The following is a 13,338-nucleotide window of genomic DNA, read 5'->3' as shown; positions in this document are numbered from 1 at the left end:
GATAAAACCTTATGTCTTAGTAATAATTAGGATCTGACACTTATAATAAATTTCTTTCTTAAGGAACCAGTTGCTAAGCAGTACTTTAGAGGGTTTCTACAAAGTGACTGTAAATTTAACTGTATTTTACCAAAGATGTTTACATATTCTCTCTGCTTCCCTGGTTTTGGCCACTCAGTGTGCTTTACTTTAAGAGGCCTTGGTGTCCACTTAGCTGCTATGCAATAGGTAAACATATTGATCACCTACTCTTCAGGTTAATAAAAAGTGTTACAAACATCTATTTTGCCCAAACTATGCTTTCTCATTCTTGAAGCTGAATCTGAAGTGGAAAACCAAGAGAAAATGGCCCACTACCATAACAACTATAAAAAGGTCAGACCAATTTCTTTGTAAAGTAGGGAAGGAGTATATAGATATATGAAAATAATTTATTTAATGCCTACTTTTGAATCAATTATTAAAATTGCTATTATAATCAATAGCAGTTTACCTCATGCCTAGAAATAATGCTGCCCCTAATCTCTCTCTCTCTGATAATCACAATGATAACTATAATAGTTCCAGATCAGAGGATCCAGACCAGACTGAACCCTTGTAAATCAGATTACCTGTATGGTTGTACTAGAACTGTTCACAATTCTCAGGATTCCTAGAAAAGGGGAGGGCTTGTGTCTCTATTTCTCCTAAGACAGAGTTTTGGGAGGAGGATTCTGGACCACTTGCCCAGTTACCTGTGGAGCCTGCAAAAAAGGCAGAATTCTAGGCCTTATTGCAAACCTGCTACATCAGATTCTTCCAACTGGACTCAGGAATCTATATTTTTAATAAGCTTATGGGTGATGCTCGTGTACCCTACATTTTGAAACTCACTGCCATGAGGCCAAGACTATGCTGTATTTGGCAGGTTCACAGTTTTCTCTAGGGAGCAGACTAAATTGGTTAAATAAAGAAATATTTTCCTTACCCATTCCTCGATGGATATTATTATTATGATTATTTTTGAGACAAAGTTTCACTCTTATTACCCAGGCTGGAGTATACAGTACTCATCTTGGCTTTGGAATCCGTCCACCTTGGCCTCTCAAAGTGCTGGGATTACAACATGAACGACTGCACCTGGCCTCATTTTTTTTTATATATTTTCTTCTTGTGTTCAGAAAAAAAAAGGACTTCAGCAACCCCAACAGTTTTGTCAATTTTTTTTTTTTAATTACTAGCTGGGTGTAGTGGCTTATGCCTGTAATCCAGGCGTCCCCAAACTACGGCCCACAGGCCGCATGCGACCCCCTGAGGCCATTTATCCAGCCCCCTGCCACACTTCAGGAAGGGGCGCCTCTTTCATTGGTGGTCAGTGAGAGGAGCACAGTATGTGGCGGCCCTCCAACAGTCTGACGGACAGTGAACTGGCCCCCTGTGTAACAAGTTTGGGGATGCCTGCTGTAATCCCAACACTTTGGCATGCCAAGGCAGGAGGATTGCTTGAGCCCAGGAGTTCATGACCAGCCTGGGCAACATAGCAGGACCTTATCTCTCTACATACAATTAAAAAGAAATTAGCTGGGCATGGTGGCGCACATTTGTAGTCCCAGCTACTCAGGAGGCTGAGGTGGGAGGATTGCTTGAGCCCAGGAAGTTGAGCTGCAGTGAGCCATGGTGCTGCCACTGCACTTCAGCCTGGGTGACAGAGCAAGAATGTCTCAAAATATATATATATATATATATATATATATATGGGGTGTGTGTGTGTGTGTGTGTGTGTGTGTGTGTGTACAGAGAGAGAGAGACATTTACTCTTCTCTGCTAAAGTAAAAACAGGAGATGGAGTCTCACTCTGTCACCTAGGCTGGAATGCAGTGGCATGATCTCAGCTCATTGCAACCTCTGCCTCCCACATTCAAGCAATTCCCAAGTAGCTGGGATTACAGGTTTCCACCACCATGCCAGGCTAATTTTTGTATTTGTAGTAGAGATGGGGTTTTGCCATATTGACCAGGCTGGTCTCAAACTCCTGACCTAAGATAATCTGCCTGCCTCAGTTTCCCAAAGTGCCAGGATTACAGATGTGAGTCACTGCACCTGGCCAAAATAATTTTATTTATTTACTTATTTATTTATCTTGTGAGACTTTTTGGTATTAGAGCTAAAAACAGATACATACCAGGAATAGGATTCACTGATGTATTTACAGAATGTAAGCAACTTGTTTTCTGTCATGTAGGGCTAACGACAGTTTGTTGAATAAGATTTAAAATTATTCCTATTGTCTTCTCCTTATTACACGCTTAGCACAGTGTCTGGTAATAGTAAATGATTCATAAATGTTAGCTAAGATGATTCTTATTACAACCTGAGCTTCTCTTGTAAGGTGGTTGGGGGACATCTGTATTAGAATGATATTTGCTAAATCCAATTTTATTTCAAGGTCTGGAAAGACACCGTTAAGTTAGTTTCTTTGAGATGTCATTTTCAATAAACTTCCTTATCTCCCATTGTTGCTAACCTGATCATGATTGTCAGTCAACAACCTTTCTTATATAATTACTACTGTGTCTAACACTGTACCAGACTTTGAAGATCTTCAGGGATTTCAACATTACCTAAACCCCAGAGTCCAGCGTGTTTCAGTTTTTACTAAAAACAGCAAAGTAATTTGGAAAGAAACTTATGAATTTGGTGGATGAAGAAAATGCAAACTGTATAGAATGTTTTTCATAATATTATCTGCTTTTGAAGCCAAAGTAGTATAATAATATGTAAATACTGTAGTTCCTTCATAATCTGATTGCCTCTAAAAACAGTGGAAAATGCCCTCATTGTAACTTGGTCAAGTACTATATAGAGTACAAGTAAGAATTCTTAGCTAGGTAATGGCTTTTAATTTCATGATTGAAGTTTTGTAGTCACCCATTTATTCTGGAAAATCTCAATCTTGAGCTCGTCAAATAGTGCCTCTTCCACGTTCTCTTTATTATGTATTTCGAGAACATTTTATGTCTTGTTCATATATTCTAGCTCCTTGTATGTCAGCATTAATTCTTATGATTATTTATTTGGACTGTCTTCCAGTTCTCTAATTCTCTTTGGCAGCATTAATCTGTTACTTAATCTATCTCTTCCAAATAACTAATTCTTTTAAAAAATATTTTTTTAAATCTTTATTTATTTTATTTAATTTTTTAAATTTTTTTTTGAGATGGAGTTTCGCTTTTGTTACCCAGGCTGGAGTGCAATGGCGCGATCTCGGCTCACCGCAACCTCCGCCTCCTGGGTTCAGGAAATTCTCCTGCCTCAGCCTCCTGAGTAGCTGGGATTACAGGCATGCACCACCATGCCCAGCTGATTTTTTGTATTTTTAGTAGAGACGGGGTTTCACCATGTTGACCAGGATGGTCTCGATCTGTTGACTTCGTGATCCACCTGCCTCGGCCTCCCAAAGTGCTGGGATTACAGGCTTGAGCCACTGCGCCCAGTTAAAATCTTTATTTTTTATTTGTACATTGACAAATTATACTTATATATATTTTACTTCTTTTTGAGTTATGTTTAATATGTTTCTTAATTCACTTATTAATGCATTTTTACAAGTTCTATTGTTTATTTTTTCAAATTTACTTTGTCTTTCTTATGGTTTTGTTTCTTGTTCATACACCCAATCTTCTCTTCTATTTCTGTAAAAATATTAAATATATTATATTTTTATATCTTATTCAAATGTCTGAAGTCTTTGCAGATCAGGCTTTTCTATTTGTTATTTCTGAAGCTCTTTCTCATAATACCTTGGTATTGTGTGTACTTTAGATTTTCGGCAATGAGTTCAGATTCTGTTAGTATTTTGGGGGATTGAGATAAAGTTGTGTTTCTCAAGAACCTGTTCTCTACTGGTTCATCAAAGTTCAGTCATTCTGTGAGGATTCCTGGGAGTCAGGATGCTGGCTTTATTTATTTATTTCCAATAGCTTTTTGAAGTAGTATTTACATACCATAAAATTTAAATGTTAAAGTTCAGCTTATTTTTGCTCATATTTTTACAGGACTGTTGATGGATTGAGTAAAATCTAGAAATTGACATGCTGAAGGAAAAAGTTGATACACTTGTTGTGGGAGGATGGGGAAAGGATTTGAATTATTTTGATGAAAAAGAGTAAGACAAGCAAATGACTCAAGTATTTACAGACTAAAGAATCATTGTTGAGAAATGTGGTTAAAGGAAAACATAAATACAATAAGTGGAAGAGGACCAGAAAATTATGTTTGATTAATTCCTACTCATCCATTAGGTTGCTTTGAGGATGCCAATTTTTCCTGGAAGCCATCCTTGATCTCCCCCAATCTGGCTTAGGTGTCCCCACAATATATTCCCAGAGCTCACTGTATTTTCTCAATTAGAGTAATTACATGATGTGTTACTAATCACTTGCTTATCTTTCTGAGTCTCCCTCTAAAGAGCAGGGGTTGGAAAACTCCTGTGGACCAAATCTGTCTATTTTTTGTAAAGTTTTATTTGAATACATCCACACCCATTCATTTATGTATTAACATATAGATGATTTTATGCTACAGTGGCAGAGTTCAGTTGCAACAGAGATCCCACAGCCTAAAAAGCATACAAATTAACTTCTTGATTCTTTACAGAAGTTTGTTCTAGTCTATGAAGCCAGAACAGTGCCTGCCTTGTTTATACTGTTGCATCTCTAGCACATACCACAGTGCTTGTCACCTAGAAGGAGCTAAATAAATACAAGTGAATATATAGATTGAATGAAAAAGTTTTGAGATCCTGCTGTGATTGAGACAGAGGGAAAAAAACAAGAAAAAGTTTTCAGAGACATCTATTTTGGGGTTATATGGAAGTCAGAATGAATTTAATCAGAAAATATGTAAAAGTGAGTATGCAGTAGGTAAAAATCCCATTAGAAAGAATTTTATCATGATGTTTATAAGTCAGAGAGGCAGTTAAGCATAGAAAGAAGAATCAGCCAGACCCGGGGTCCACGGCTGGCTCTGCCTCTCACTTGCCATGTGGTTTCCATCAAATGATCAACATCAACCATACTGAGCTTCAGCTTCCTTTTCTTTTCTTTTTATTTATTTATTTATTTATTTATTTATTTATTTATTTATTTATTGAGCTGGAGTGTCTCTCTGTCGCCTAGGCTGGAGTGCAGTGGCATGATCTCGGCTCACTGCAACTTCAGCTTCCTTTTCTAAGGGTGGGGCATGTGATTTCTACCTTCATAGAGTGCTCTCGGGATTTAGTGAGACACTATGTGCACAGCCCCTGTCATAACTGAGTCTCATAAATGCTGGTGCCTTCTCACCTTGTTTCCTTTTCTTCCATAACAAAGTAACTTTCTTTTCCTTGCAGTAGACTGGAATCAGTCCTTTGGTGAGGTTTTAAATGACCCCAAGCCCATGTTATTTGTGTTTTCAATTCTCTTTATCAGATAAAAGTTTGTGTTCCACTCAAATGAGTGCCATGTTGTTGAAGGCATGAAGCCAAACTTCCATCTTGCCCCCAGGGGCAACCACCCTAAGATTTTCCTCCTGTTTCCAGCTTAAAACTTCCCACCATAAACACAGAATTAGTGTGAGTTCAGAATCCTCTGTAATTAAAAAAATAAAAGTGACTGAAGTGCTGGGAAAAGGGATGGTTTGGGCTGGAGTGGCTTTCAGTGTGTTGTGGTGAATTCTGTCTGGCATAGTGTCTTTTCCATCTCAGCAGGACTTTTTCTACTCTTATCAGTCTGCCTGTCATCTGTATGACTTTGGGTAGCTTATTTAACATCTCTGGGCTACTGTTTTTGTTCTTTTGGGTTTTTTTTGGAGATGAAGTCTCGCTCTGTTGGCCAGGCTGGAGTGCAATGGCGCAATCTCAGCTCACTGCAACCTCTGCCTCCTGATTCAAGCGATTCTCCTGCCTGAGACTCCCGAGTAGCTGTAATTACAGGTGTGAGACTGGGATTACACCATGCCCAGCCTCTCTGGGCTGGTTTATTTTCAAATAGATTCTCTCTACCAAATCACAGGGTTTGTGAAGAATAGACAAGAAAATATGGATCCCAGAGGTTGGAAATTTAAAAAATGATAAAGTGGTATATAAATGCAAGTTTCTCCAGCAGCATGGCCAATTCCCTGCTTTGTTGGAATCAGAATAAATGCTTCCTTTGTTTCCCTACTGAATGAAGGGGCCAGCCATCAAAGTGGGTGTAGTGTGTATGATGTAGTGGGAAGGAGCATGTCATCTGGGGAGATGTGGGCTGAGCTCTTATCCTGTCTCTGTCACCTGATAACTCTGTGTCCTTGGGATATTACCTAACCCTAATGTCTTTTTTGGTCAAAGTTGGATAATAAGACCTATTTTACAGGGCTTGTAAAGAAGTAGAAGAAATGCTATATGCTGATTTCTGACATATCAAACTCTTAATAAATGGTTGCTGCTATTTCTTTTATCTTCAAGACATACATTAGGAAACAGATATCTTTCAATGTATGAATTTCAGTAAAATATTCTTTCAGCTGCCTTTTTGGTGGTCTCCATCAATTCTTTATTGTGGGATCTTCTGCCCCTAATCCTAGAAGCTCCTGTGGGCTTTGTTCCAGATTCCCTGCCTTAAGGCTTTTGGTGCTGTGAAAGGCTGGCAAGAAAATTAGTATTTCTCCCTGCATTTAGCGATGAGTTTCTCTTTCTTGGTAATAGATGAAAGAATGAAAAGAAGACTCCCGTAAATGGAGTCTTCATTAGGTAACAGGTTACTGTTTCTGCCATAATTATGCAGATAAGTTGTTAGACTCCTCTGGAAACATCTGTTTGACAAATCTCTTTAGAGTCACTCTTTGAACATAACACATATCTTCCCCCATGATAGCAATAATAAGCCACTCTACAGGTTAAAGTAACATGCCATTCTCTACTGGATATCAATATTTTCCCATTAACATTTAGTACGTCCTAGGCAACCAAAAAGATATCAGCTATCACTAAGATTATTCACTATCATTGTTCTTATTATTGTGTATTGTTAAGATCTACCAAAGTGATATTAAGATTGTCCATATGAGTGCTCATTTTTCTCACATTACTTGAGCATTTTCTCTGAAGTCTTTTTGTTCATGAATTCCCAAAAAATAGCAGGCAAAGGAGAAACCTGGGAAAATAATTGGAGCAACTTCTCTACCACATTCCAAAGACAAAAGAGGCTGTCACCATGAATCATTTTTCCTTCTATTATGGCACACCGCAACTGAATTGATATTTATCTATATGTGATGGGTCCTACACAACTAGATTTTTGTATTTCTCTCTATTATGGAGGAGAGAGATGATGCTTATAGAAGCTCTTCTAAAACTTGAGAGAAAATTCTAGGTGTTTTAAAATTTAAATTTATAAGTTTCCCCTTTTCTTTCTGAATATTTTTCCAGTCATTTTTCTCTAATTAAAACTATATACATAAACACACATTTGATAAAGAGACACATATACTAAATAAAAATTTTTATTTAAGTATTGGAAAAGCTAAAATTAAACACAACAATTACCTTAAATATATGCCTTTGCCAGCAGAATTTGATGTTGAAGTATGGCATGCTAGAATCAAAAATATAAGATGATAGCTAAAAGAAGCCTCTAAAATGAGGCAGTTCTGTGAAAAAAAAAAAAAGAGTATGTGTCAAAGGTTTAAGTAATAATCTGCCGATATCTTATGATATAGAGGAGGTTTCACAAAGATTTTCATTTTCTGAGAATGATTTTGAGCTCACAAGCCACACAAGTCAACCTTATATCTTTTCTCTGTAAGAGCTCTTATAGGAAAATATGTGCTGATACAGGCTGAATGTCCCTATACCACTCCACCTCATCCTGTAACTTGAAAATATAAACTTGAAGCTCCATTGATGAGTGACTTAGAGCTGAAAACAATGTCTTTTCTGCCAAAATAAAAATGACCTAAATTTTCTGAACTAATCTGCAAAATGAGGAAGCTTGTTTCTTGGACAAATAATTTATGACAATTTTAAAAGCATTGCCAGGTGCTATGGGGAAATATAAAGATGACTTGATCTTGCCTTCAAGACATTGATATTGGGAATACTAAGACATCTACTCACATGAGAATAGTGATCTCAGCAGCTAGTAACTTCACCTTAAGTGCACTGGGAGTTCAAAGGCAAGAGGTATTATTTCCTCTTGGGGGCATTGGGAATACTTTATGGAGGAGGTCCAATGTGGGATAAGCTACGCTCTTTGGAGAGAGGGCATTCTAAGTGTGTTGGTTAGTGGTTAAAATTACAGAGACTTGAAGTCAAATCCTGATAGTGTGGCCAGAGAAATGTACTTATTTCTGCCTCAGTGCTTAACTAGAAAGTAGAGAAATTCATTTAGTACCTGGCACATGTACAAATATGTGAGTGTTACTATTAAAAGGAAGATGCATAAATACGCACAGTGCTAAAAAGTATGGCACATGGATGGAGAAGAATATTAGATTTATGTAAAGATTTGCCTTCAATGTGCATAAGCAGCTAGGATTCATATTTAAAATATGATTAGTGTTGACAGGGATTTGTAGCACAAAACAGTGTGCACCTGTATGGGATCCTTAGTCTTCTTTATCAAAAAGAGATGAAACTCCTGTGCCAATTAGTAGTGGGATCATACCTATGAATGCCACTATGCTCCAGCCTGGACAACATAGTGGGATCCTGTTTCTAAAAATGAAAAAAAAAAAAAGAGAGATAAACAAGGATGTCTCCCGACCACTTACTGATGGAAACGAATATGAAAAATCCTTTTTTTGTCAAATTGGCAGGTCAGATAATAATAATAGCTAACAGTTACTGACACTATGTGCTAGTCACTTTCAACCTCCCAATAATAGGAAATAGCTGCTGTCATTACCCTATTTTACAGATCAAAAGGGGAAGGAACAAAAAAATTAAGTAACTTACATAGGGCCATACAGCTAGCAGGTGGTGGAGGCAGAAGTTAAACTCAGGCAGTCAGCCATTAGAGCTCTTGGTTGGTGTGCACTCTAGTTATTCATCTCTATCAATAACTGGAAAGATCCTTTAACGCAAAATTTGATGTGATTATTTATCAGTGATAATTATAGCTAATAAGCACTTATTAATCAAGTAGTGATTATTGGTAAAACACTTTTCTAAGTGCTTTATGTTTTTTTCTCATGTCATCCTCACATCAATCCTTAGAGATGGACTCTACTATTATTCCCATTTTATACATGGAGAAATTTGCCTCTATACAGAGCTGATACGTGGCAGAACAAGGATTCTGCCTGGGCTGCCTGACTACAGAGCCCAAAGCCCATCCTTTCAGCCACCTGCCCACTCTGCAGAAGAGAACACCCTTTGTATTTTACTCTGTAAGATCTCTGCACCATTCCCTACATTCTACACAGGGTGGGGAAGGGGAGTCCAACACCTCCTTCTGATTTCTCTGATTGGACAACTGGGAGAGAATAGCCTTGGTTATGGTCCAGGCCATTATCTGCTCTTTGGGTGGAGGGACACTTTTGGGTGTCCCACGCCAGACTTGTTCCACCTGCTCCAGGCTCAGATGATTAGTTCCTTTCATATGGACTCATTGCCAGTAAATGTGATTACCCAACCTTTGCTCAAGGGCAAACCTCTGCTTTGCCCAGTCAGCGTCCTGCTAAGGAGCACTGACCTGTCCTGCACATATCTTGCATGATCTCTGGTCTGGGGTGACTGTGCTTCACTGGAAGGCTGTGTTATTAGCAATGTGAACACTTTGTGCTGCCTCACTGACTCTCTCTATATTCAATTTTGCCCTTCCTGGCTTTTTGTTCTTTGGCCAGCTGTGCCTGTGATCTCCAGGCTATGGTAATCACTTTCCCCACTTTCCCAGGAAAAGGACTTCCTAATTGGGGTCTGAGCTTAAGTGGCTCTTCCTGCATTTAAATCCTTTGTGTGTTTTCATTAACTATTCTGTGTCATCACACAAGCGGTGGAGGTGGTGGTGGCACCATCCATTCATTCATGACACATTTATTAAGCACTTACTTATGTTCCAGGCATTGTGCTGAGTGCCGAGGTTGCCGTGGTGACCAAGATCAAACTTGTTTCTGCTTTCATAGTCTACTGTTTTTGAATGAATGAGACACATAAAGAGGCAGTTGCAAAGTAATTTGATAAATATTCAGATAAGGCAATAACAAGTATTTTGAGAGCACCTAAAAAGGGCAACTACTCCAGACTTGAAGGGCTGGGGCAGATCCCGGGAGAAGTATCATCTGAGACCTGAAGGCTGTCTAGAAGAAGCTAGACAGGTGAAGAGGCTGGTGCTTGGGTAGAGAGGAGGAAGAAGTGTTCTAGAAGGAAGGAACAGAAAATCCAAAGGCCAACAGACAAAGCAGGTAACACTTGGCAGCCGTGATTAGCTCAGCATAGCTAAAGCAGAGTTTGCAATGGTGTGTGGCCAGATATGATGCTGGTGAGCTGGACAGAAATGAGGATATGAAGGGCAGCTATCATTTAATCTTTCTATGTACTGCAGGCGTTCCCAAATTTTTTACACAGGGGGCCAGTTCCCTGTCCCTCAGACTGTTGGAGGGCTGCCACATACTGTGCTCCTCTCACTGACCACCAATGAAAGAGGTGCCCCTTCCTGAAGTGCCGCGAGGGGCCAGATAAATGGCCTTAGGGGGCCGCATGCAGCCCACAGGCCGTAGTTTGGGGACGCCTGAGCTAAGGAGTAACATTTGTTGAGTCCTAGTATGTGTTGGGGATGATGGATAATCTCAGAGACTTTCATTCCAGACTCTAGCCTATACCACCCAAGGGCCCCAACACAGCCAAATGCCTTCCTCCTTCAGGTAGAGTCCCTTGTGGCTCAAGGTACACCAGAGTCTTCCATCTGTTACTGCCTGCAGTACTCTCCACTCTGAAAACTGGTGCCCTTAATCAGGGTCCCCTCTGCCACCTCTGCTGCTGCTGCTTCCACAGCCAGGCCTGACGTGGCCTCTATTGCTGGGGTTAATTTCAGTATACCACTAGCTACTGGGAACTGCCAGGCCTTTGACATTCACCAGCAGTTCCACAAGGTAGAGGTGTTTCTCTCCATTTGCACAGATGGGGAAACTTAGGCTCAGAAACATTAAATTACTTGTTGCAAGCCACAGAGCTCTAAGTGGCAGAGTTGGATTTGGGCTTGGTTTGATTCCAAAGCCACTACAACAACCACACAACAGTTTCTCTTTCCCCATCAGTCTTGCAGTTCTTACTGGGATCCCTTGAGTCTGCTCCTTTGGTTTTCTTATTGACCCTTTTCTTCAGGATGAGTCCCCAAATGTTGGGCCAGAGGTTTTTCAGAGGCCTCTCCAAGAGTTCTCCTTAACTAAGCTCTCACAGGAAAGAACTGAATTGAGACCTCTCAGCTCGCTAGGGGACGTTAAATAACCAACAATAGCCTGCCCTGCCCAGCTGTATGTCCAAGATTGGAGGCAGCCTCCAGCACGCCCCCACTCCTCCAGCCGCTTTAAGAAAAATACTTTCTGACGTTGGCTAGTATTCCTCAGTTCCCCTCAGAGGGTCTGGTGATTTTTTTATTCAAATAGATGTTTAGGCAGCTCTTGGTTTATCTGAATATCCTAAGTGTGATTTGCTGGTGAGGTTCCTTCTTTGTCTCTCTACCCAGACTCTCACTACATGCTGTTTTTTAATTCACTTTTATTTTTGTCACCTTCTTTCATTATCATTTTAATGTTCAATTTTGTGCTAAATAAAATAAGATTTTTCTATTCTTCTGCTCCCTCCCGCCTCTTTCCTCAAACAGCAGGAAAGCCCAGGGACAAATCTTGGGGATTCTACCAGTGGAGATGAATGTGTTCATGAGCTAAGGCTCCAGCTTCAGACAAGGGTAGTAATGAATCCATCACCAGGCTGCTATTAAGTATCTCTTCACTAAAAGCTTAGCTCTCCCTACAGCCAGACAGCCTCGGCTCTGCACTCCTGAAGGTAATCTGGACCCTGTCACTAATTACTCCTCTTCCTGGCAGCAAGTAGAAAAGGCAATTTTCAAATTGTTTCTATTGATCACAAAGCATTTTCTCCGGAATACCACTCTCTATAAAAAGGGCATGCAATTATTTCCAACTAATACAGTCAAGAAATTTTATAGAAGAAAAGCAGTTTGGCCAGGCGCGGTGGCTCAAGCCTGTAATCCCAGCACTTTGGGAGGTCGAGGCGGGTGGATCACGAGGTCGAGAGATCGAGACCATCCTGGTCAACATGGTGAAACCCCGTCTCTACTAAAAATACTAAAAATTAGCTGGGCATGGTGGCGTGTGCCTGTAATCCCAGCTACTCAGGAGGCTGAGGCAGGAGAATTGCCTGAGCCCAGGAGGCGGAGGTTGCGGTGAGCCGAGATCGCGCCATTGCACTCCAGCCTGGGTAACAAGAGCGAAACTCCGTCTCAAAAAAAAAAAAAAAAAAAAAAAAAAAAAGAAGAAGAAAAGCAGTTTGCATAGTGGTCATTCTACAATTTAGAATCAATACACTTGAGTGCAAATCCTGGCTCCGTCCTTTACTAGCCGTATGAACTAGGGCAGATCACTTAATATCTTTGAAACTCACTTTCTCCTGCCGTAAAATGGGAATATAGTTCCCATTTTACACTGGGATTATAAGGACTTTACAGTACTGTTGCAAGAATTAGGTTAGTGGGGATTAAATAAAGCAGAGCAAGTTAGTATAGTTTTGACCCAGGAGGTCCTATTAATGTATTTATTATTATTATCAAGAAAGCCTTCTACCTGTCAGTCTTCAGAACAATCTGATATATTTTCATTTGCTTCTTGGGATTCTCTCTTTTCCATACAAGTTCTCATTCTTTTTCAAAAGTAGAATGAGATACTGCTTCCATATATACTCTGAATCTCATCTTTTATAATTGTCTAATAAAATTCCGGCTTAAATAAATTACACCTAACTTTTGGCATTCATTTAGCCTTCTTCAATAAGATGCCTGTGTTTCCATTGCAGAATGATGAGGTGGAGTTTGTCCAAACTGGCTATGGGAAGGATATGATAAAAGTTCTCCGTATTCAGAGAGATGGAAAATATCACAGCATTAAAGAGGTGGCAACTTCAGTGCAACTTACTCTGAGTTCCAAAAAAGATTACCTGCATGGAGACAATTCAGATATCATCCCTACAGACACTATCAAGAACACAGTTCATGTCTTGGCAAAGTTTAAAGGAGTATGTATCATTCTTCTTAGATGCTGCCTGTCTTGCAGAATTTGCTATAAAACAACATGAGACGTTACTTGCTTATTTCAAGTTCCCTTTGCATT

The 13,338-nt window shown here is 39.7% G+C and overlaps 1 protein-coding gene across 2 annotated transcripts in view; it reads left to right on the top strand.

Moving 5' to 3' along the window:
- The first annotated feature begins 268 nt into the window (after positions 1–268).
- The window catches only part of LOC101040936 (uricase), a 47,743-nt gene continuing 34,673 nt past the window's right edge, over positions 269–13,338 (top strand). For both annotated transcript variants that reach the window (XM_039473483.2, XM_039473484.2), the window contains exons 1-2: positions 269–375; positions 13,025–13,243. In XM_039473483.2, the coding sequence (XP_039329417.2) occupies positions 346–375; positions 13,025–13,243 (249 nt within the window). In that variant the 5' untranslated portion in view covers positions 269–345. The remainder of the gene's footprint in view (positions 376–13,024; positions 13,244–13,338) is intronic.

This window comes from Saimiri boliviensis, chromosome 11 (genome assembly GCF_048565385.1).
Source record: "Saimiri boliviensis isolate mSaiBol1 chromosome 11, mSaiBol1.pri, whole genome shotgun sequence".
Taxonomy (NCBI): domain Eukaryota; kingdom Metazoa; phylum Chordata; class Mammalia; order Primates; family Cebidae; genus Saimiri; species Saimiri boliviensis.
This window is presented reverse-complemented; position numbering and strand designations above follow the sequence as displayed.